We start from the raw sequence: 26,485 nt of genomic DNA on the forward strand, positions 1-26,485 counted from the left end.
CAGAGGGAGAGCAGAGCCCAGGATTACAGTTTAGGATTGCTGTCCGGGGCGGAACAAGCGGTCGCTTTGATCCACGACAACGTAGCGTCGGCAGGAATGATATAGCGCCTCACCCCATGGAGGTTAGGGTTAGGCATAGTTTTACAGAGGTTAAGGTTAGGTTTAGGGTTAGAGTTAGGCATAGTAAACACAGCTAAGCTAGGCTAGTAGATAAACAATAGCCTGGGCTGGCTTCCAATTTCGGGCTTTTGATCCGGTCGGGAGCGGAAGGGCTCCTACGTTTTTCTGTAGTCCAAAACCCGTACTTGCGCATGCGCTAACTACTTGCGCATGCGCTAACTGGGTTGAAACTGTTTCCGGTCGTTGTTTCCGGCCAAAGTGTAGTCCGTTTTGGACTACAGAAAAACGTAGGAGCTCTTCCGCTCCCGACCGGATCAAACGGCCCGTTTAGTAAACGAAGACCAGGCTTTCCCCCAGCGGAAAGCCTGGTGATGCGAGGTTAGATAAACAAAGAAAGAGGTGTCGCAAACGAGTGACGTCAGCGACTACACAAGTGAATGGCTGTTGTCGCCATCTCATGGTGCATGAATACGCAGAATTACACAGGTGATAAGAGACTATCAAGGTGAATTGATCCAGTTGGTGGTAGGGGTGTGTGGTGAACGACAAAACGAGTGCTCTTACCCCAATCTCACAGAGTTACCCAAACTGACCGTAACATATATATATATATATATATATATATATATATATATATATATATATATAGAGAGAGAGAGATATAGATATAGATATAGATATAGATAGATAGATAGATATACAGTATAACAGTTATTAGAGGAGTTGCTCAGTTCTCGCCCAAGACATGGCAACCCTGGCTGGGGGCGGGCCTTCATTACAGTGTTGTTGTCAGTCACACACACCGCTACCCACACTGACACACACATGAGTGTCTGCGTGCTGATACAACTCCTGCTGCTGACAGGTATGTGTTGTTGTTGTTGTTGTATGATGTGTTTGTTTGTTAGATTGTTTGTTTGTTGTGAGTTTGTGTGAGTTAACTGAGTTTTGTGTGTGTGGTGGCTTTTCAATGTGTGTGTGCGTGCGTCTGCTTCGCACTTGCCTGTCATAATTAGATAACTGTGTGTGTGTGTGTGTGTGTGTGTGTGTGTGTGTGTGTGTGTGTGTGTGTGTGTGTGTGTGTGTGTGTGTGTGTGTGTGTGTGTGTGTGTGTGTGTGTGTGTGTGTGTGTGTGTGTGTGTGTGTGTGTGTGTGTGTCGCGTCGCTGTGTCATCTGATACAATGTGTCAACATTAACAAGCTGTCTCTCTCTCTGACACACACACACACACACACACACACACACACAGGCTATCGTGTTACATGCGAGGTCACCCATGTATATGGGTCACAGACATCCGTGTAACTGTACTGTACTTTTTTATATGTTCACATGTTGCTCTATAATTAAACCTGTGACGTCATCAGGTTATTATAAAACCCTTAAAATATGTGTTAAACAGCTCTATATTGTGACAGTAATCATTGCTATAGACTAGAGTTTTGTTCTGTAACAGTGTTAAATAGCTCTAAATTGTGACAGTAATCATTGCTATAGACTAGTGTTTGTTCAGTAACAGTGTTAAATAGCTCTATATTGTGACAGTAATCATCACTATAGAGTGTGTGTTCAGTAACAGTGTTAAATAGCTCTATATTGTGACAGTAATCATCGCTATAGAGTGTTTGTTCAGTAACAGTGTTAAATAGCTCTATATTGTGACAGTAATCATCACTATAGAGTGTGTGTTCAGTAACAGTGTTAAATAGCTCTATATTGTGGCAGTAATCATCGCTATAGAGTGTTTGTTCAGTAACAGTGTTAAATAGCTCTATATTGTGACAGTAATCATTGCTATAGAGTGTTCAGTAACAGTGTTAAATAGCTCTATATTGTGGCAGTAATCATCGCTATAGAGTGTTTGTTCAGTAACAGTGTTAAATAGCTCTATATTGTGACAGTAATCATCGCTATAGAGTGTTTGTTCAGTAACAGTGTTAACTAGCTCTATATTGTGACAGTATATTGCTATAGAGTGTTTGTTTGGTAACAGTGTTAACTAGCTCTATATTGTGACAGTAATCATTGTTATAGAGTGTTCAGTAGCCGCAAATTGCAACACTAGATTTTTTTATACTCGGATGAATCTAGGGTTGCAATACCACCCATAGGGATTCAATGCATGAAAACAGTTTTTTGCTAACTGATTGTATTAAACGACTTCAAACTCACCAATATTGTGGCTCTATGGAAAGCTTGGAATTTACTCTTGCTAACTGCAAAGTGTTTGTTTCTGAAAAATCCACCGAAGAATTGTTATGATTTATTTTCTGTTAATAAAATCCGAGCAGCCATGTTTTTTTTCTAAGTCTTGAACTTAGGAAGCGCTCGTCTTCTATAACACCACGTCCCGCTGCCTCCTGCATTAGGCTATGTGACAGAACCAGCTGGTACACAGGACTGCTGAGTGACTTCCCACAAGCGCTTCCAAACTCCAGCACTTAGAAAAAATAATCACCCGAACTGAATTTCTTGACAGAAAATAAAATCATAACAATTCCACGGTGGAATTTTCAGAAACAAACACTTTGCAGTTAACAAGAGTAAATTCCAAGCTTTCCATAGAGCCACACTATTGGTGAGTTTGAAGTCGTTTAATACAATCAGTTAGCAAAAAACTGTTTTCATGCATTGAATCCCTATGGGTGGTATTGCAACCCTAGATTCATCCGAGTATAAAAAAATCTAGTGTTGCAATTTGCGGCTAGAGTGTTCAGTAACAGTGTTAAATAGCTCTATATTGTGACAGTAATCATCGCTATAGAGTGTTCAGTAACGGTGTTAAATAGCTCTATATTGTGACAGTAATCATAGCTATAGAGTGTTTGTTCAGTAACAGTGTTAAATAGCTCTATATTGTGACAGTAATCATCGCTATAGAGTGTTTGTTCAGTAACAGTGTTAAATAGCTCTATATTGTGACAGTAATCATCGCTATAGAGTGTTCAGTAACGGTGTTAAATAGCTCTATATTGTGACAGTAATCATAGCTATAGAGTGTTTGTTCAGTAACAGTGTTAAATAGCTCTATATTGTGACAGTAATCATCGCTATAGAGTGTTTGTTCAGTAACAGTGTTAAATAGCTCTATATTGTGATAGTAATCATCGCTATAGAGTGTTTGTTCAGTAACAGTGTTAAATAGCTCTATATTGTGACAGTAATCATCGCTATAGAGTGTTCAGTAACGGTGTTAAATAGCTCTATATTGTGACAGTAATCATAGCTATAGAGTGTTTGTTCAGTAACAGTGTTAAATAGCTCTATATTGTGACAGTAATCATCGCTATAGAGTGTTCAGTAACGGTGTTAAATAGCTCTATATTGTGACAGTAATCATAGCTATAGAGCAGTGTTTCTCAATCTTTTTTGGCTTGAGTACCCCCTTTCCCTGATTTCTGAATCCAAGTACCCCCTTTACCCGACAACATTTTGCTCATAAAACTCCATGGTGCACCAAACCATAAATAATGGTAGGCCTACATGAGCACTGAACAGATTTATTCTCAACACTGTGGCCAAAACATTTCAGTCCAGTTTTCATGTCAATAACTATAAAACTTTCAAGCACATCCCAGGTCCCTGGTACTATTTAATTTGGGGTGGCAACTATCAGGCTCACACCAATGTCTCCATGTATCATCATTAAACATAACATATTTTCCCCCTCCTAATTTAATGTTTTTTAATTCTTTAACTATGAATAATAATATGTTTGCGGGGGGGGGGGCATTTACCTGAGTACCCCCTGCAGTACCTCTGCGTACCCCTAGGGGTACACGTACCCCCATTTGAGAAACACTGCTATAGAGTGTTTGTTCAGTAACAACAGTGTTAAATAGCTCTATATTGTGACAGTAATCATCGCTATAGAGTCTTTGTTCAGTAACAGTGTTAAACAGCTCTATAGTGTGACAGTAATCATCGCTATAGAGTGTTTGTTCAGTAACAGTGTTAAATAGCTCTAAATTGTGACAGTAATCATTGCTATAGAGTGTTTGTTCAGTAACAGTGTTAAATAGCTCTATATTGTGACAGTAATCATTGCTATAGTGTTTGTTCAGTAACAGTGTTAAACAGCTCTATATTGTGACAGTAATCATTGCTATAGAGTGTTTGTTCAGTAACGGTGTTAAATAGCTCTATATTGTGACAGTAATCATCGCTATAGAGTGTTTGTTCAGTAACAGTGTTAAATAGCTCTATATTGTGACAGTAATCATCGCTATAGAGTGTGTGTTCAGTAACAGTGTTAAATAGCTCTATATTGTGACAGTAATCATCGCTATAGAGTGTGTGTTCAGTAACAGTGTTAAATAGCTCTTTCTACCACTTTTTCGAGTCACGTGTTCAAATACTGGATTCTGATTGGCTAAATTCCGGAGGTTATGAGAGGACGACTGCCGCAAAGTTGTGTGTCCGAGATCAATGCGCCTCAGTGTACATCCGGGGACTTCAGGAGGTAGTCCCCCAACCAACAAATGAAGGTCGCAGCGGTCCTATGTTTACTAACGTGCGTACTATCGTCGCCGATTTATTTGGATCCAATGCAATCCGCCAACTTTAAAGCCCCTTTTCTCTGAACCTATGCCTTTCTGGAAGCGAACAGCCTCTATTTACGGCCGGAACGGTGCTTTTAACTGACGTTAGCTTAGCTGTAAGCTAGACGCATGGATTAGTATGGAGTTGGCGCCATCTGTTGGTGAGTAGAAGATGTTGTTGGTGGAACTATCTGCTGTCTCGCGGAAGTTTTATAGGCAATAATGATTGTAACTTAAGATCCTTGCAAGTTACAACTATGTGTTTTCTTTCATGTATACGGGAAAAAGTGGTAGAAAAGCTATTTACCACTCGGGGTCGGACATTATGCTCTCATAATGTCCTGAGTGAGTGTGTTATCGGACTCGGCTGCGCCTCGTCCGATAACACCCTCACTGCGGACATTATGAGAGCATAATGTCCTCTCACTCGGGGTAAATTGCTTACATATTGTGACAGTAATCATCGTTATAGAGTGTGTGTTCAGTAACGGTGTTAAATAGCTCTATATTGTGATAGTAATCATCGCTATAGAGTGTTTGTTCAGTAACAACAGTGTTAAATAGCTCTATATTGTGTCAGTAATCATCGCTATAGAGTGTTTGTTCAGTAACAGTGTTAAATAGCTCTATATTGTGACAGTAATCATTGTTATAGAGTGTTCAGTAACAGTGTTAAATAGCTCTATAGTGTGACAGTAATCATCGCTATAGAGTGTTTGTTCAGTAACAGTGTTAAACAGCTCTATAGTGTGACAGTAATCATCGCTATAGAGTGTTTGTTCAGTAACAGTGTTAAATAGCTCTATATTGTGACAGTAATCATCGCTATAGAGTGTTTGTTCAGTAACAGTGTTAAACAGCTCTATAGTGTGACAGTAATCATCGCTATAGAGTGTTTGTTCAGTAACCGTGTTAAATAGCTCTATATTGTGACAGTAATCATCGCTATAGAGTGTTTGTTCAGTAACAGTGTTAAACAGCTCTATAGTGTGACAGTAATCATCGCTATAGAGTGTTTGTTCAGTAACCGTGTTAAATAGCTCTATATTGTGACAGTAATCATCGCTATAGAGTGTTCAGTATCAGTGTTAAACAGCTCTATATTGTGACAGTAATCATCGCTATAGTGTTTGTTCAGTAACAGTTAAACAGCTCTATATGGTGACAGTAATCATCGCTATAGAGTGTGTGTTCAGTAACAGTTAAACAGCTCTATATGGTGACAGTAATCATCGCTATAGAGTGTGTGTTCAGTAACAGTTAAACAGCTCTATAGTGTGACAGTAATCATTGCTATAGAGTGTGTGTTCAGTAACAGTTAAACAGCTCTATATGGTGACAGTAATCATCGCTATAGAGTGTGTGTTCAGTAACCGTGTTAAGCTCTATATGGTGACAGTAATCATCGCTATAGAGTGTGTGTTCAGTAACAGTTAAACAGCTCTATATGGTGACAGTAATCATCGCTATAGAGTGTTTGTTCAGTAACAGTTAAACAGCTCTATATGGTGACAGTAATCATCGCTATAGAGTGTTTGTTCAGTAACAGTTAAACAGCTCTATATGGTGACAGTAATCATCGCTATAGAGTGTTTGTTCAGTAACAGTTAAACAGCTCTATATGGTGACAGTAATCATCGCTATAGAGTGTTTGTTCAGTAACAGTTAAACAGCTCTATATGGTGACAGTAATCATCGCTATAGAGTGTTTGTTCAGTAACAGTTAAACAGCTCTATATGGTGACAGTAATCATCGCTATAGAGTGTTTGTTCAGTAACAGTTAAACAGCTCTATATGGTGACAGTAATCATCGCTATAGAGTTTGTTCAGTAACAGTTAAACAGCTCTATATGGTGACAGTAATCATCGCTATAGAGTGTTCAGTAACAGTGTTAAATAGCTCTATATGGTGACAGTAATCATCGCTATAGAGTTTGTTCAGTAACAGTTAAATAGCTCTATATTGTGACAGTAATCATCGCTATAGAGTGTTCAGTAACAGTTAAACAGCTCTATATGGTGACAGTAATCATCGCTATAGAGTGTTCAGTAACAGTGTTAAATAGCTCTATATGGTGACAGTAATCATCGCTATAGAGTTTGTTCAGTAACAGTTAAATAGCTCTATATGGTGACAGTAATCATCGCTATAGAGTGTTCAGTAACAGTGTTAAATAGCTCTATATGGTGACAGTAATCATTGCTATAGAGTGTTTGTTCAGTAACAGTGTTAAATAGCTCTATATGGTGACAGTAATCATCGCTATAGAGTGTGTTCAGTAACAGTTAAACAGCTCTATATGGTGACAGTAATCATTGCTATAGAGTGTTTGTTCAGTAACAGTTAAACAGCTCTATATGGTGACAGTAATCATCGCTATAGAGTGTGTGTTCAGTAACAGTTAAACAGCTCTATATGGTGACAGTAATCATCGCTATAGAGTGTTTGTTCAGTAACAGTTAAACAGCTCTTTATGGTGATAGTACAGAAAATATTTGTTCAGGTCAGGATAGCAGTTTCGTCCAGTCAGAAGAGAGCTCAGGAGAAGTGAGGTCACAAAGACGTGAGTAGACACAATTTGAACTGGATCGTGATCAGATTGGAAGCTGATTAAATGGGTACACTCTTCTGATTGGCTGAAATTGGCAACCTGCCTGGAAATGTGTTTATTTATAGAGGATGATTATTTGGGATCCGAGAGTACATTTAGTATTACATATATTTATTAATCCTGATTCCTGGGATCGATACGCAACAGGACTGAACAGTCAGCGGGAGACATGGCGACTTGCCAGTACCAGACCATGGAATTACAAACTAAAAAAATCTGCTTGATCCTTTTTTTTTTTCTTCTGTTTTTGCCATTTCTCCTTGGCCTTTAGAACAGTGGTTCTCAACATGTGGGTCCCCACATTATTTTGGGGGGTCCCCAGGTGATTAGCTTAATGTGCAACATTGTTTTCTCTCTCAACAGTAAACAAACCAACATAACGTTTAAGTGTATATGATATCTGCACATTTCTAAAGTGACAATTTAAGGACTTTTTAATACCTCTGAAATGACAAAATAAACTTTGGCCAAATTCTCAAATATTAGAGGCAGAAATGGTGAAAATAGCAGATCTACAAGCTCACAACGCCTCGCGTTGCGAAGTGTTGTGAGCTTGTAGATCTGCTATTTTCATAATGTATAGAAACTAACCCTGGGCGATATTAGGAAAACCTTCCATATTCGATAACGTTGTTGAATACCTCGATATTGATATTACTCACAATATTAGTAAAAACAATTACATTATTACATTTTTAATGTAAATGATGCTGTCATCAGTCTCTGTATAACATGCTATGTAAATTCGGTTTTAGTTTGAAAGTGAAATATCCCTTTAAATAGAATAGAATCTTTAAAATAGACTGTGACCGTGGTGAGGGTGTTGTTGTCCGGCCCCCTCCATGGACCTCTCTCCTCTCAAACATTTAACCTGGCTACTGTAGGTTACATAGTAATGCCTATTGTTAAAGATGTTGTGTTCCAATAGACAGCTCTGGTGTGTTCCGCCTCTCCCCCCTCCCTTCATCTTTTAGTCCATGGGCCATACGAGTTGTCGGTATCAAAAAGGTGGCAAAGGTTACCATGCATTTTATAAAAGCTCTATATCTGTAGATTATATTTTGGTATGATAACCCTTTCTTAGACACAGCTAAATTGGTGTTTTCAGCCGCTAGAGTTGGTGTCCCATTAACTTTACATTACTGGGAAAAAAAGCAAAAAATGAATCTGCTTTAAGTAGCATATGAGGGGTCAAACTAGGGGGTTTTCATGATGCTGAATCCATTGCAAGCATCTGTTTTGCACAAAAAACATTCCTTGGGCTAAAAACTGTCCCACAAGACTATGGTTTAGTGATGAAAAGTGATGAGTCATCACTTTTCACACTTTTGTGGGGGCTGTTTTAGCCCCAGGAATGTAAAAATATAATCTACAGATATAGAGCTTTTAAAAAATGCATGGTAACCTTTGCCACCTTTTTGATACCGACAACTCGTATGGCCCATGGACTAATTGTTCAGAGGCTGCGACCCTTGCAGCGCTCGACACAGCGTCTCGCTCACTACCGCTCGCTCGGCGGTGTCTCAGGTGGCTCAAGGTCGCCTGAGACGGCGCTCCTCCCGTCGTCTCCACCTTAACCGACTGAAAGACCTGCAAAAAAGGGACTCCCGTAGAGACCTCTGTCATTCCATGATGCATCATGGGATATGTAGTCATTCTCTACTTCAATGCTTTTTGTGTCTGTCAACAATGAGCCACAGTATTTGTTCAGAACAGCACACACGCACGCAACTCTCTCACACACACACACACACACACACACACACACACACACACACACACCACACACACACACACACACACACACACACACACACACACACACACACACACACACACACACACACACAAAACAGCCATGTTGTTGTGTTAAGCAGTGTGGAATGCTCCTTGCAAAATGATTGGACTTTGGTCTTAAATGTTTTAATGCAGATTAAAAGCAGGAATAAACTGTATCGGTAGTGAAGTGGTCCTCAAACTGCAGGCCCAGATGATTAGCTTGACCCCCCTAGCTTTGGTGTGTGAGCCAGCCGCGGCTGAACAGAAAAACTCAAATTCCCACAATGCAACGGGATATACCCCAATCAGGAAATCTGTTTTCCAATACAGGCCAATGTTATGAGATTCACTAAAGTGGATTTCATTCCATCTTTCCACAAACTTTATTTTGCCGCTCTACTCCTCTCACAGTTTGGCGGCACTTGGGCCATGATTATGTTAATGTTAATATTGATCTCCATATATGGGCATAAAAGGGTTCCAGGACTGATACAGAGATCTCCATATGTGCCATTAATTTATCAGTGAATTATTTTTCCCCATTCTAAGAACAGATGATAAATAATGTTCCTGTTGAATGTTGTGTGTGTGTGTGTGTGTGTGTGTGGGGGGGGGGGGGGGGTCTAATATACTAACTCCTTTAAATCTGTCTGTCTGTCTGTCTGTCTGTTGACTTGATCACACACACACACACACACACACACACACACACACACACAACACACACACACACACACACACACCACACACACACACACACACACACACACACACACACACACTGATCTAACCTCTCTCTCTCTCTCTCTCTCTTTCCCTTTTAGCCTGAACCTCTCGGTGAGTGTGTGTTACTACGTGTGTGTGTGTGCGTGCACGTGTGTGTGTGTGTGTGTGATGTGTGCGTGCGCTCCATGGCTCTCACCCTCTTCAGACGCATGGCTCGCGTGGCCCCGCCCCTCCTGCAGGGCCCCACCCGCATGGCACGCCCCTCTGCTACCCCTCGCTGCCACGGGCCGCTCTGATAGGTAGAGTACATAGAACCACATATCCCACAATGCACCATGGATTACAGTACATAGAACTACAAATTCCTCAATGCACCATGGCTTAGAGCTGGGGTCTTCAACGTTTTCAGGCCAAGGACCCCTTAGTAGAGAGAGAGATGAAGCAGGGACCCCCACAACCTGTTCATAGATTCCATATAGTTTCATTGTTTGACAGCACAATCATCTGTGTATTTGGATTCATGTCAATTTGTGTTTTCAGATATTTAACCACTTGAACCGTCAATACTAACCCCCTGTTGAAGACCCCTGGATTAGAGCAATGCTTCTGAAACTTTTTCTATTCATGTCAAGGACCCCCAAACTGACACTTATCAGCCCGCAGACCCCCATTTGAAAAGATATGCCAGGGACCCCCGATAAGAGAAGATCTTTACACCTCTACCAGTGATCCTCAACCATGTGTTGACATGCATGAGGCTACAGACCCCCATTTAACACATGGGATGCCTCAGGTTTCGAACATTTCTAGCTGTTGCTGCTGCCGCCGTTCACTCACGCTTTATTTTGAAGAGCCTCGGAAGCTTTGTGCGTGTGCACGTGGGTGTCCACTGACGATTGAGGAAGAAAATCCATTTGTTTACAAACGCTCGCGAAACTAAAATCCAAACCGCGGCCGACCATCGCGGTAAAGTGTCCGTAGTAAAAACAATCAGATCTCTGCTTCCCTGGCGTTCTTTTCACCTCATTCATAGATGGGGACCCCAATTTATATGCAAAATCTAATTTAACTCTGAGAGTAACAGACCCATAAGGGTCCATTTGGTTCCTAACTATATTTTAGCTGGGGAACTCCTGGAAGTCCCTCAAGGACCCCTGGGGGGGTCCCCGGACTCCACTTTGAGAACCAATGGATTAGAGTCTTCAGAAACACATATCCCACAATGCACCTTGGATTACAGTTCAGTTCTCAGAACTAGACTGCACTCTGTCGAGGTGCCAACTTGCACCTTGTGCACTCGTGGCCATGTATGGCCTACTTGTGCTCCAGCAGAGCGCATCGCACTTGTTGAATGCTGGTCTCTCATTGGCTGTTGATGGTGACATCACGAAGAACGCAGTACTTGCACACTCTGCTGGCTCAAGTAATAACTACATTAGTTATTAGTTATGGTCACAGTTCACTATGAAAACCGGCACACCTTGTCCACGTATCTCTGTCTGTATGAAGGTCACAGCCTGACACTGTGGTTCCCCTGGCACATCATTGTGACATCACAGGTGACATCACTTATGTAAAAGTCCATATATGGGTATTCCCAGAATCCCTTTTATGCCCATATATGAAGATCCCTGATGTCATTGATATACATCACTGGCCAGATGGCCAAGACATGACCCATATCTCTGTGGCTCGCTGGTTCAGATAGGGATCTCCATTTATGGGCATAAAAGGGATTGTATGTTGTGATGTCATGGGAACCACTCTAACAGAATCCCTTTTATGCCCATATATGAACATCCCTGATGTCATCAATATTAAGCCCATATCTAACAGGACTTCATATGGGAATGCCCATATATGGAGGAAGACAGCCCATATCTGTGTGGCTGGTTCAGACAGGAGGCATAAAAGGGATGTACCATATACAGTACATGGATCTCCATATATGGTTAACTGGTCAGATATACATCACTGACCAGATGGCCAAGAATTGGCACGACCTCATGTCGCCCCTGAGGCGTCTTACTAGTAAGTACTGGTGGAGATTGTAACTTTTGTGGTCTCGCTGGAACGCGTATGTTGTCCTCATTATTGATCTAGTAAGTTGCGTGCGTGCGTGCGTGCGTGCGTGCGTGCGTGTCTGTGTGTGCGTTGGGGGGGAGTTGAACAACTCAGCTCAGTGGTCTTGTGGTTAGAGTGTCCCGCTCTGAGACTGGGAGGTCAGGGTTCATAATTCCAAAGAGTGTAAAAATGGAACCCGGTGCCTCCTGCTTGGCACTCAGCATCAAGGGTGTTGGTTGGTGGGGGGGGGGGTTTAGATCAACAACAACAAATGATTCCCCCGCTCCAAGAGATGGATCAAATGGGTATTTTAATCCAAGCTGTTTCTGGTCCTGCCTCCAGAAATTCCTTTCCGTCTCCGGTTCCAGACCGGAAGCACTCTTTTAATAACAACTTAGTTTCTTTACATTTACCGATGTTGATTCCAGTGGGTGGGGGCAAAAAGCCCATTCCCAAGATGCACCGCAATCTTTCATGATCAGATGTGACTTATGGAGCTTATGGGAGTAGTGTTACTGTAAATAGTAATAAATATCATCACCGGCTTATTCTATCTAAAAATACATATTGAGCCACTTGTACGCATGTCCCCACCTACTGAAATCAGTGGAGTGAGTTTAAAGTGCAGTTTAAAGAAATCCTTCCAGACCGTCTGTCTGGTCTGTCTCTCTGTCCAGTGTGTCCACTAACCCAAACATGGTCCTCATGCATGGAGCCTTACTGTGGTAACTCTGTGCTTCTCTCCCCCCCCCCCCCCCCCACCCCCTCCGTTTTCCCCCCTCCTCCTCTTATACCCCCACCCCCCCCCCCCCCCCCCCCCCCCCCCCCCCCCCCCCTCTCTCTCTCCCTTCCAGTCTGACTCTGAAGTCAGACTCCTCAAGACCTCTTCTCAAGTTTGAGGCGTTGCTTTGGTTCTAAGTGGTCTGTTCTGGTCTGGTCTGGTCTGGTGGTCTCTCAGCAGAAAGCATCAGGGTGAGGGGGTGGTCTCTCTCTCTCTCTCCTCTCTCTCTCTCTCTTCTCTCTCTCTCTCTCTCTCTCTTTCTCTCTCTCCTCTGGTGGTCTTCTCCAGGTCAGGTGGTCCTACAGAGACAGACGTCATGTCTGGCTTCAACCTCCTCCACCTGGTCAGCAAGAGTCAGCCGGTAGCGCTGAGGCCCTGCGCCCTGCCCTCAGGGTCCTGAGCTCACCCTAAGGGTGACCCTCACTGGGGTGCTGTGCTGTGTGTCTCACTGGGTGCTGCTGTGTGTCCCTGCTAACGCTCACCTAACGGGGTGTCACTGGGTGCTGTGTGCCTCGCTACGCTAACGCTCACTGGGGTAGGGCTGTCACCATTATGACATTTGACATGACGATTTTAATCGTCACTCAAATAACTGCGATTAAGCGATTTGATTGTGTTTTTGTCGTTGACGATTACATTCCTGTTTAGCTTTTAGGCTTTGAAGTTGCACATGGCAGATATGACACATAACCTAAATATACAAAGAAATGACTGACATATTTGACAACTTTATATTTATAAAAAAAGAAGATTGATAGTGGAAACAGACGATCTACAAGCTCACAACAGACATGTTGTAAGCTTGTAGATCTGAAAACATGAACATTTTTCAACATGGAAACGATTGACAAAATAATTGTGATCATGTGAAATAATTGTGATTAGACAATTATGTAATAATTGTGACAGGCCTATTAATCCCACTGGTGCCTCTAATAGCACCCATGGGTGCTGCTGGGTGCAGCTCTTAACCCCCCCCCCCCCCCAACACTGTGTGGTGTGACTGTGTGCTTTCACTCTAACTGATCACCACTAACTTCACACCAGCACCACCTCGGAGGAAAGCCACCTGCTATGTTCACATCTTGGATCACATGACCACATTGGGTGGCAGCCTGCATTACAAACCATTGTGAACAATGGAGCGAGGGTCCCAAAATATGAGTTCTGCACAACCAATTTATTTTGACCAAATTGACAAATGACAACGTCAACATCCCCAACATGATTCTAAGGAAGGGCCTTACCAGGGGAATCCTTCAAATGCCAATCATTTAAGTTTACAAATTAGATTAGAACGTCAACAAACAGTAGCGCTCAAAGGTAGACGGAATGAGATGCAGCAAGATATATATTTGATAAAAAAAAAATAAGGGGACACGTGATACGAATTGAGCAAAGTAAATACAGAATATGGGAATACTATTTAAAACGATTAACATTATAACCCACAATCTAAACAGAAATTAAAACGAATTGATCAATGTAAATATTATAATAATGATCAACAAACACAGCCTTTAAAGCGAGGACTGTAAAAAGGACAGCAAAGAGTTTTAAATGTGATGTAAAGTGAAATGAATGAAACACTCATCTAAAGTGCTGTTCTGTTCTTTTTCTACCATTTTGGAGCGCTTGCTCCCTCCGACCCTTACCAGCTGACCTCACTTCAGTCAGTGAGGGAGCAGGGCTGGAGTTTGCAGGGAGGACTTTTACACTATGGGAGAGTGTTTTCTGCTGGTGTTTCAGTCCGAGTGTATCAAAGGGTGCGTTCGGAAATGCACACGGGTGTGTGCTCAGTGTAGTGAGTGCCTAAACCCAACCCTAACCCTAACCTCAGTAAAACTATGCCTAAACTCAACCCTAACCCTAACCTTAACCTCAGTAAAACTATGCCTAACCCTAACCCTAACCACACCTGGTGCGCATTTCCGAACGCACCCTTTGATACACTCGGACTGAAACACCGGCAGAAAACACTCTCCCTTTACACTATAGTGGCCGAACGTTGTCCATTTTGCCTTCATCTTAACTCAATGAAGCATTTTGTGTGTGTGTGTGTGTGTGTGTGTGTGTGTGTGTGTGTGTGTGTGTGTGTGTGTGTGTGTGTGTGTGTGTGTGTGTGTGTGTGTGTGTGTGTGTGTGTGTGTGTGTGTGTGTGTGTGTGTGTGTGTGTGTGTGTGTGTGTGTGCGTGCGTGCGTGCGTGCGTGCGTGTGCACGTAATAACATAATCAGCTATTACTAACTAGCTATTTCAGTAGTGGTGCAAAGTAACTAAGTGCATTTACTCAAGTACTGTTTTTAATTTTAAGTAGAATGTTGATATAGTTTTACTTCACTAGAATATTTCAGACAGTCAGTCAGTGGTGGAAAAGTACTCACATTTTTTACTTTGTTGCAAGTAAAGGTTTGGGTTTAAAAATGTACTTGAGTAAAAGTACATTTTGATCGGCGTCAAAATACACTCAAAGTACACAAAGTTCAAAATCTATGAAAATAAATAGTGCAAATCTTTTATAAATTCTTTCTCACATTTCTCTCTCAAATCTTGTCTTATATTGCTGTAATGTTCTGAGATGGGGGTCCGCAAATCATTCTGGGGGTCCTTGACGTGAAAAGGTTTATCATAAAACTGATTGGATTTAAAATACACTAACACATAGCTCACTGCTGCCCCCTCCTGCATGCTGTGTGTAAACATATTATTTTCTTTACTAATAATGTCCTCATGTTTATCAGTAGAGGTTTAGTCTCTCGATTACAGACTTCTGCATTGAGCGACAGAACTTTTCCCTGACGACGGCTAGCCAGATTGGTAGACGTTTGACCCACGAATAATTCTAATAAACCTTTATCATTACTGTTATTTATTATTATTAAACATAGTAATAATGAAGTAGTGAAAATAGCAGACTTCTCTGAAGTCTGAAGAAACATGACTCTTTGTCACACTCACACGACGCACGCGAACACACACACACACACACACACACACACACACACACACACACACACACACACACACACACACACTTTTGTTATCTGTCACCTCCAAGAAAAGGGGAAGACGCAGGGGGTCTTAAACGGGGTCCTCGGAGATACAGGGTGGCAGGGACCCCTAGGGGGTCCTCAGAGTTACTAAAGGGTGGGGGCACCAAATCTCGGTGTCATTGGATATGTATTCATTATTATCATTATTATTTTACATTACACACAACATAACATAAATATCTTTGGGAATTCAAGGCTTAATGGGGTTAGAAATCGATAGGAATGAAGTCATGTTTAGTCCATTCATTTATGAATGGCTGTCAAATGACACAACACTTTGGATGAAAAAATGTCACAAGTGCACAGGTGGAAAGAAAAAGAGAAAAAAACTTCTTGACACCCTATAAACTGCTATTGTGAATTGTAGGCTACTCATGTCAAAAAGCAATAAAGAAATTATATTAAAAAAGAAATGTCACTTCTAACTTTTAGCAGTCGACCAATAATATTTATAGTATGTTTTATATTAACCCTGCATTGATCATCTAGAGCAGGGTTCCCCAATAGGCGGCCCGCGGGCCATTTGCGGCCCGCGGGGGGCTACTGTCTGGCCCACACCAACCCCAGTAATAATGGTGGTATAAGAGCAGCAACAACACTAGTATATCGTCGTTGTCGGGTGGAAATCTCGTATCTCCAAATGTGTACGTTCTTTCGCAAATGATACAAGGCCGTCAAAAGTAGTGAAAACAGCAGATCTACAAGCACACAACTTGTGTGCTTGTAGATTGGCTGTTTCCACTTGTTTAAATCATTTTTAAAATGATAAATTCAAAACAAACGGTTTTGGACACACAAGATTTTCACCTGACAACGACGAAAACTGTCGCTGGAGTAGCGGGAACACCACCGTCACCCCCTGCAATGTTGTGGCCCTCGGCTTGGTACCCTAGACATAATTCAATGTTGTGGCCCTCGGCTTGGTACCCTAGACATGATTCAATGTTGTGGCCCTCAGCTTGGTACCCTAGACATAATTCGGCCCTTGGGGAAAACTGATTGGGGAACCCTGATCTAGAGTTAATGTTTTAGAATAGATCATCACTGCATCCATCTTCACATGCTTTTATGGATCTGAGCAAAAATCTATAACGTTTCAAACCATTAAGACCAGCAGCTGTGGCAGTTTTTTTTTTTTGCTAAAAAGCATTATTCTACACTTGAGTTATTCAAAAATGGCAGCTCCACAAGCACTATGAGCTTGTAGATCTTCTATTTTTGAAAGATCACAGAAATGTGTGCAGATCTTTGAATATAATACTGTACTGTATGTTTTAAAGCGAACATGTTTAACTCATATCTTTGAGACGGGGGTCCTTGGCCTTTTCTAGGTATAATTCTAGGGGGTCCTTGACATGAAAAGGTTTGAGAACCACATAGAAACCTGTTAGAATCTAGAAGACATTTAGTAGAACTCAGTAGGTCTCGGGTCTTAATGGGTTGATCTTTGATTGACAGAGTGTTTGTTTGATTGACAGGAGAAGTCAGTCTTAGTTTGGTGCTGTTGGGTTTGACTGACAGGTGGGTGTGGTTTATTTTAACCCTTTCAGGAGCATGTCGGACCAAGAAGACGTGGCCGGTGAGTTTCACCCAGGACGACCTCAGGAAGAGGTTGACCCCTCTGCAGTACCATGTGACCCAGGAGAGAGGAACTGAGAGGTATTTTTAAAAAAATGTTTATTTGACAGGGACAATACAAAAATCAATGTATCAAGTTATAAAAACATGAAACCGTTGCATTGTATGTAGGGTTTGTAGCCTAGGCTAATTTGCAACCCCAGTCTCTGGTTAGGCTTTTCTATGCATATATCTACCTAAAATCTATTACAAAAATATACAAATATCTACCTAAAATCTATTACAAATTTATACAAATATATACCAAAAATGTGTTACAAAAAGTACATACATGAAGCTCTAAAGTACAAAATCATTCCAATTTACAGTAAAAAAAGCAATGAACATTAACATTCTTAAATGTCCTACATATTGTTCACAGCTTTGGTTTGATTTTAACCAACATTTAACCTTTTCGTTAAATATTTTGAGGTCAGTTTTTTTATTTCAGTTGGTAGGGCATTCCACAAGTGTATCCCTTTTACTGAATATGAAGTATGACCAAACGTGGTGCTGCGCATTGTTGCCTTGTGGTCGCCATTTGCTGATCCCCTTGTGACTCTACTAGTACCTGTCCCTTTCACCTGAGGACAAAGTACTGCTGGGGCAAGATCGTTTACACATTTAAAGATTAAGTGTGACCCCTGTATGACCTCTATATGACCCCTATATGACCTCTATATGACCCCTTATCAACTGTAGATTTAGTAGATTAAAACCTTACATTTAGTCGCCTGAAACTACTGTAGACTAAGAGGTCTTCGGGTAGGTCCGGGATCCGACCCGGCACCGAGCTGGGACCGGGTCCATTTGGGGGCGGCCATAGCTGAATGGTTAGGGAGGCCGCCTGGGGAACCAGAGCTCCTGCTTGTCCCAGGTTCCATTCCAGGCCAGGGTAGCAATGTGGACGTGTGTCCCTGAGCAAGACTCTTAACCCCTAATTGCTCACACGCTCCTTGTGGGCAGCGAATCAGCAGGGTTGGGCAGCAAATACTGAATTTCCCTCGCGGGAGGAGTAGGTATCTATGACAAGAAGCGACTTCAGAGGGTTAAATTAACAGTGGATTATCATTAACATGATAGCTAAGAAGATTACACATCTAAAGAAAACGTGGATTTATTGTTCCTGTCCGCATTGATTGACTGGTCTACTCTGGGAATACGTTAATGACGCAGGGGTGAGCAGCACGCAACGGTAATATTATTTAATGATAATATATACAACTCTTCATAATGACGTTGACATTCGGTAATTTCGGATCTCGGCCCCGGTTCCATCTCTGCCTGGGTATCGGTTCCTATATTTCTAATAATAAGCAGGTCCATTTGGGTCCGGGTAGGTAAAACTGGACCCGTGAAGACCTCTACTGTTGACTAAAACTTTTCAGTTGACTAAAATGTGACTAAACCGTCTGTCTGTCTGTCTGTCTGTCTGTCAGTGCGTTCAGAGGAGAGTTCACAGACCACAAGGAAGAGGGCGTTTACACCTGCGTGGTCTGCCACGCCCCTTTATTCAAGTAAGCTGTGTGTGTGTGTGTGTGTGTGTGTGTGTGTGTGTGTGTGTGTGTGTGTGTGTGTGTGTGTGTGTGTGTGTGTGTGTGTGTGTGTGTGTGTGTGTGTGTGTGTGTGTGTGTGTGTGTGTGTGTGTGTGTGTGTGTGTGTGTGTGTGTGTGTGTGTGTGTGTGCTGAAAATGTGTGCAAATCTTGGAATAGCCTATACTGTATGTATTTTTAAAGCAAACATTTTGTAACTCAAATTTTGCTTCTGTGGGGGTCCCTGAACCTAAATATTTTGAGATGTGGGTATGTGGCCAAATACATATAATTTTGGGGGTCCTTCACATGAAAAGATTTGAGCACCACTGACATACAAACATACATAGGTTTTTCACTTATAGAATCGGGTCAAAATATTCAAAGGCTTGCACACATTTTCATGATTTTTCCAAAATAGCCGATCTACAAGCTCACTGCACGGCTATTTTTCAACAGCTAAAGCATGAAAGAATTCCAGGTCTTTTAAAAATCTTGCAGTTGGTGACCAGTGCCACCTAGTGTCATGATTTAGTACTTCCTTGTCTCTGCCTGCCTCAGTTATGACAGAATCTCCTAAGCTTAATTAATTATGTGAGATAATTACCTTTAATTACCTTTGTTCTAACGATGTGTTCAGAGCCTATTGCACTCCTCTGTATACTAGCGCCCCCTTTTGGGTCAAATATAAGCAGACAAGCATCCAAAAGCTGCAGGTTGCTTATATCAGTGGTTCTCAACCTGTGGGTCGGGACCCCCAGGGGGGTCCCCAAATTATTTTGGGGGGTACAAATTAAACATTGGCCAAATTGTCAATCATTAGAGGCATCATTAGAGGCAGAAATTGTGAAAATAGCAGATCTACATGCTCACTTGCGAGGCGTTGTGAGCATGTAGATCTGCTATTTTCACAACAGAACCGTGACATAAAAAATCTAATGCCTCAACTCTTAGTGCTCGTCAGGATGGGGGGTCCCCGGTTCAAATATGATTATTTTGGGGGTCCCGGCCCAAAAAGGTTGAGGACCACTGGCTTATATAATGATCTTATGAGGATTCTACTCAGAAAGCCCAGATGGTCAGTCAGGGCCAGTCCATTGTTTCTGTAGGAGTGTGCACTTTTCATGCTCTTCTGCAAGGGTCTTCAACAGGGGGTCTGGGACCCCTAGGGGGTCCTCAGAGTTACTACAGGGGGTCCTCCAAATCTTTGTGTGATAGAAACTTTTATTTTCTCCTTTTTTTTTATTAACCACTTGAACCCTAGCATCCATATTCTGAGAATTTTTGCCAAAAATAGCAGATGTACAAGCTCACAACGCCTTGCACTGCAAGGCGTTGTGTGCTTGTAGATCGGCTATTTTCGTCTATGAGGTTTGGTGTAGAGGGGAAAAAGAGCAGACTAAGTACAGAGTGAACGGTTTAGTAAGTATTGACGGTTCAAGTGGTTCAATTTGACATTTAAGTTTTATTTATTTATTTATTGGTGTGATGTTTTTAAATGTTGTATTGTTTGTCTTCTTATTGGACCGTGTGTCTGTCAATAAAGAGTTGATGATGATGAATTAGAGACAGGAAATTCTAATATTTTACAATGTTTGTTTGTTTTTTTCGTTGCAGGTCGAACACCAAGTTTGACTCTAGTTCAGGTAGGTTTGTTGATCTGGGCTGGTCAAAGTGGGGGTCCGGGGACCCCCGGGGGTCTCTGGGGGGGGGGGGGTCCCAGGGGGTCCCCAGCCAAAACCTGTTTATACGGCATCACTATCAGTTCCCTCACAGGGTCCATTTAGTGTCATTTTACCCTCTCGAGAGTCAAATTATTGTTAAACTTCTGCATTATTTAAAGTTGTACCATGTAACTTTTTTTATAAAACAAATCTTAAAATTGTCCTAACTCTTAAATCGCTACAGTTTTAGAACACCCACTCCGTTATTTTCAGCTTCTGAAGCCTTCTCTTTATATGTTTTCTATGATCCTGACCGGGGTCCGGTTTTCGCGCAAAAATTACGTCATCATACACTACCGGCCAATCACAGCGAGGGTTATACACTGCCGGCCAATCACAGCGCATCTTGAAGTGGGGTCGCTAGCTATCACAATAGGGCGGCCATATTTGTAGGTGCCCGTGTGTCTCTATCTATACTCGGGTGAAACACTCCGTTTCTCCGGAATGCCTGAACGCACAGGAACCAGGGACCCCTCTAAAGATAGATCTCGGCGAGGTGGAGGCAGACGCGGGGGTGGCGCGGGGGTGTGAGGCCCGGTCCGCGGCGAAAAACGGCCGAAAGACGCGGACGCTACTGACCACTAGTTGAGCAACTTACACAGTATAGCTTTAATTTACCAGTCTACACAATTATAGAATGTAGAAGAATTGTTATTTTGATCAATGTTTGCCTGTTATCTCTGCTATGGAACCAACATCAATACAACATGGAATTGTGGACAAAATCTGATCCAACAACAAAATATTCTTCTTTTCTTTTTTTTTCTTTTTTTTTTTATCTATTTTTTTTTTTTTTCCAAAACTCTCTGCCCAAAAAAACAGCAGATTTACTCTCAACGCGACACGAGCTTGTAGATCTGCTGTTTTTGACAAATGTTCTTCCTCAGGGTAATAATGGATGTTGGTGATATTGTGATTATGGTGATAATATCGTAAATCACAAATATTTTTTTGCTCATAATAATGGTGATATGACGTTCATAACGTCCCATCGCTAGTTCTGACCTGCCGGGAGGGTTTGGGGTCGACCGTTCTTTTACTCTTATGGATGTGGTGTTTCACTGTGTAGTGACTCTCACACACACACACACACACGCACACACACACACACACACACACACACACACACACACACACACACACACACACACACACACACACACTCTCTCTCTCTCAGGGGAATGTAGGAATGTCTGTGAGTCAGAGGGGGCGGGGTCTTATTTATTGAATGGAGCTGTGTGTGTGTGTGTGTGTGTGTGTGTGTGTGTGTGTGTGTGTGTGTGTGTGTGTGTGTGTGTGTGTGTGTGTGTGTGTGTGTGTGTGTGTGTGTGTGTGTGTGTGTGTGTGTGTGTGTGTGTGTGTGTTGCCCCGGGTTCGAGTGGAATTCTGTGGCTTTGTAGTTGTGGGGGGTTGAGAGAGAGAGAGAGAGAGAGATAGATAGAGACAGACATAGAGAGAGAGAGCGAGAGACTACTTTGTCAGTATGAATGTTATGTATTTGTGTGCCAATAAAAAATATTTTTATTGAAATTGAATTGAGAGAAGGAGATTTTGGGGAGAGAGACAGACAGACAAACAAACAGACAGACAGACTGACTGACAGTTTGGACTCATATGGCCATGAGAGGGCGCTGTTCTCCACCTCTCCATTCAGTCCATTCATGGAAATGTCTCCAGTGGTTCTCAACCTTTTCAGGCCATGCCCCCCACAAGAATCATATCTGTGAAAATAGCAGACAACATAGCCTATGACTAGTTTGACGAGTTATATAAATGGGTCCACTCTGCCTATGACTAGTATGACGAGTTATCAATTAGCTTTAATAACTATAAAACAAAAAAGTATGATCGCAGATTCGCCGTCCATAGCGCTCTATGGAAGGGCCCTATTCACAAAAACCGGATCCAGATCTTCCAAAACGGAAATGGGGGGGCGGGACAACGACGCCTGTATCCTGTCTGCCGAAATCCCATCCGGTTTAATGTTATGCAACACCCACGCTGGGCTCAATCGGTTTCGCTTTGGGAAATGGCAGGCTGTTGGCTTTTGTAGCTTACCGTGACTGGATCGTATTGTGAATGGAATCGGTGAACCATCGTGCAATGGATTCGCGCGCGCGCCCACGTTAAAGGTAGGCAAAATCCTGGCGGTGTGGACCCTCAAAAGGGGTCTTAAAATGGGGGTAAATGAGTTTTTTAAGAAGTCCTTAAATATTAAAAAACTTCAGATGTAGAATAGCCAACGTATATACATAATAATGTGATGCTTTCACAGTTTTAAAAGCACTGGTGCAAGAAGAACTCCAGTTATTGTTATTACTGTATTGTATTACTGTATTACTGTATTGTATTATTGTATTACTGTATTGTATTATTGTATTACTGTATTGTATTATTGTATTACTTAAAGACGTAAATGTGTTTATTTCCTCAGGTTGGCCGTCGTTCTTTGACTTGCTGAAAGAAGAAGGTGTTTCAGTGTCTGACGACTTCTCCTATGGCATGCACCGAGTGGAGGTCACATGTAATCAGGTAAATATCAGATTACTTACAGAGTGGAGGTCACATGTAATCAGGTAAATATCAGAATAAGAACTAGAAAACCAGAAATACTGGTCCCTGATTGGGCTTAAACACCCATGTTTCACAACAAAGTGAAAATAGACAATACGGCCCCCGGGTCGCACAATGCCCAGGTATGGGTTAGACTAGACTGTCCACCCTGAGACTGAGAGGTCGGGGTTCGATCCCCGGCTGGGACCCAGCCGGGGATACCTCCTGCTTTCCGCTCAGCATCAAGGGTTGGACTGGTGGTTGGGGTTGGGGGGTCCAACCCTTTGGACTAGTGGTTGGGGTTGGGGGGTCCAACCCTTGATGGACTGGTGGTTGGGGTTGGGGGGTCCAACCCTTTGGACTGGTGGTTGGGGTTGGGGGGTCCAACCCTTGATGGACTGGTGGTTGGGGTTGGGGGGTCCAACCCTTGATGGACTGGTGGTTGGGGGGTCCAACCCTTGGTGGTTGGGGTTGGGGGGTCCAACCCTTGATGACTGGTGGTTGGGGGGTCCAACCCTTGGTGGTTGGGGTTGGGGGGTCCAACCCTTGGTGGTTGGGGTTGGGGGGTCCAACCCTTGGTGGTTGGGGTTGGGGGGTCCAACCCTTGATGCTGAGTGGCAAGCAGGAGGCGGCCCTTTGGGTCACTCTGACCGTCCCTTGTAGGGTTAATGGCAAATTACAAAATAAACACATTTTTCTAATTACCTCATGCATGGACTAAACTAAAACTGCTTTTATTTTATTTGAAGTTTTTTATTCACATACATACAGTATGGACGCAATGCGTACATCAGCACGTGTGCGTGATCATTGGATGTTGTCTCAATAACAAGCAGGTGGTTGGACTGGTCACAAGTCAAGACTGCCTTACCTTACCCAACAAAAATGAAAATTCGATGCCGAACGTCGGGTTTTCAACACAAATTGGACTGCTAAGTATTTATTCAATGAAGTCGGAGGTAAAGCTGTGTGTTTATTTTGCGTGGAGCACTGCCTTTTGGCCCCGGCCCTCCACAATATGTTCTGTTGTTTATGTGGAACCATGGAAAAAATAACTGCCCACCCCTGCCTATAACCACACAACCATTATTCAGTATATTGTATAAACAGTAGAATTAAGTAAACACTTCCTCTGTGTGTGTGTGTGTGTGTGTGCGCGTGTGTCACAGTGCGGTTCCCACCTGGGTCACCTGTTCGACGACGGGCCGCGGCCCACAGGGAAGCGCTACTGCATTAACTCCGCCTCCCTGGGCTTCCAGTCCAAAGATGACCCCGCCCCCGAGCCCGCCAGTAGCCCCGCCCCCAGCGGCCCGGCGCCGAAGAAGGACCTCTAAAAAAACACTGGTCGTCACCGTGGTGTCAGAAGTGGGATCCACCATGTACACCCTCCCCCCCATGCCGACATGGGGGTCCTTCCATGCTAAATCAGGGGGTCCTTCCATGCTAAATGGAACAGACAATTTTCAGGGTGTGTAAATCTGAGAGTGTACAATTAAAGGTCTTTGCACACTGCAGCGTTTTTTCGACCGAATATCCGAGTGAATTTCAGAGCACGTAATTAAATAAAAAAAAATCTACTTCACCTTATGTCAATCACATTTGCACACTGCCGCACGTTTCATACTTATTTTCAGGACCGGGTTGCTATATATATATTATTTTTTTGCGCGAATAGCGCCATCTAGTGTGAACTCTGAAGGAGTGAAAATAGGTTTTTGGTGGTGTGTGGGCCTTTGAAAAAAATAACACCTGAAAAAACCTGATTGTCATTGAAGTGAATGAGTCAGGGGTCCATTTGGTCACATTTGTACCCTCTCAGAGTTAATGGCGGGTGGATGGGGGCACCTCAACAGGTGAATTGTAAGGTTGTAACCAGCTCAGGAATTTCTTTTTCAGCCATGGCAGCCTGGTTTCCTAGAAAAAGAAAAATATGCCCACCCGTATTTCACTGTTTTCTCATGAGCAATATGTTCTGACAATATGTTTCTTTATAAGGCACCAGTTGTCCGTGGTTGAGATTCTAAATTCTTATTGGACAACATCAATTCCAGTGAAACTGATGCTAAATTCTTATAGGACAACATCGATTCCAGTGAAAGGTATTCTGAATTCTTATTGGACAACATCGAGTCCAGTGACTCTTTTTTTGTCACTTGACGACGAGATTGATATGAAAATCATTAGGCCTTTGTGCCCATAATACAACCACAACACCAAATGCCCAATAAGTGGCCTTGGGCCTAAAAATGTCGTAATTCCAGCCTGGTTGTAGCGTTACATTTCTACAGACATACTGTACGAGGCACGTCGCCATACCTGGACGATAGTCACTCGTTTATAGCGATACGATACATCCCATAACCCCTTACCCCCCATACCCCCACCACCACCACCCCCTTACCCCATACCTGCCAACAGGAGTATCCTTGTTTTTAACCATGTCTCCTGTCTGACTCCTGCTCCAGCATTTCTCCTGGTTTTGGGGGGGATTTCACCCTTTTCGCGTGATAGGGCCTACATTATAATTGAATATAGTGATAGGGCCTACCCTACATTATAATTGAATATAGCGATAGGGCCTACATTGTAATTGAATGCAATTATAAAGAGACAGTTACTTTTAAGTAATTAGTGGTTGTTATTAAATTAATCTATTATTACTTCAGTCATCAAATCAATTTATTTTGGCCTACTTTTAGCTTTTTAATTGATTGATTGAAGTATTTATTGTCAGTTTGACTGTACAGTTCACTGGTACAAGGTCAACTAAAAGGATAAGCTTAGGAAAGCCGCGAGTAAAGCCTGATAAAAGTGTCAAACCCCCCAAATCCACTAGAACCCCCCCCCCCCCCCCTCCCCCCAGAAGAAATGCCATCACCCCCACACCCATACCCCCACCCGCACCCCCTAGTCAAAGCTGCCAGATACTGTAGATGCCTTACATTCTCCAAGTGTGCTTCACTTTTTGGGGGTGTTGTCCCAAATCACTCCTCCTCCCTCCTATAGTCCTTGGGTCTGATTCTTCAAGCACTTTACGGACAAATTACGCACATGTTTTGATCCCAAGTCCCAAGTTAGGGCTCAGATTCAGGACCACATTGATGAATCGGTGCCTCAGGTAGAAAACCCATTCATTTCTCCCAGAGAGATTCTCTATTCAGAGAGAGAATAGCATTGTTTTAGCATCATGATGCTAAAACAGTGCTATTCTCTATTCAGATAGAGAATAGCATTGTTTTTAGCATCATGATGCTAACACATCAATTTGAATCATTATGTTGAACAAAGACATCCAGAAACTATTATTTTACTATTTAATGATAATAACTTGCATCTGGAGCCCTCTACAGGCCGTGAGGAATAGTGCATTGGGACACAGCC

The 26,485-nt window shown here is 42.5% G+C and overlaps 1 protein-coding gene across 1 annotated transcript; it reads left to right on the forward strand.

The window, feature by feature from the left end:
- The first annotated feature begins 930 nt into the window (after positions 1–930).
- On the forward strand, positions 931–25,923 carry msrb3 (methionine sulfoxide reductase B3). Its single transcript, XM_080754552.1, has 6 exons — positions 931–985; positions 17,228–17,336; positions 18,734–18,811; positions 20,445–20,473; positions 22,986–23,083; positions 24,274–25,923. The coding sequence occupies exons 1-6, from the start codon at positions 946–948 to the stop codon at positions 24,436–24,438; spliced, it is 519 nt and encodes a 172-aa protein (XP_080610678.1). The 5' UTR covers positions 931–945; the 3' UTR covers positions 24,439–25,923.
- The last annotated feature ends 562 nt before the right edge of the window (positions 25,924–26,485 follow it).

Source organism: Nannobrachium achirus (genome assembly GCF_963921795.1).
Source record: "Nannobrachium achirus genome assembly, chromosome: 23".
Taxonomy (NCBI): Eukaryota; Metazoa; Chordata; class Actinopteri; order Myctophiformes; family Myctophidae; genus Nannobrachium; species Nannobrachium achirus.

Excerpts from the sequence above, each read along its gene's own strand:
- msrb3 (XM_080754552.1), top strand. The coding sequence starts at position 946 with ATGAGTGTCTGCGTGCTGATACAACTCCTGCTGCTGACAG. Across the intron at positions 17,337-18,733 it reads CAGGAGAGAGGAACTGAGAG|TGCGTTCAGAGGAGAGTTCA; the intron begins GTATTTTTAAAA and ends TCTGTCTGTCAG. Across the intron at positions 20,474-22,985 it reads CAAGTTTGACTCTAGTTCAG|GTTGGCCGTCGTTCTTTGAC; the intron begins GTAGGTTTGTTG and ends TTATTTCCTCAG.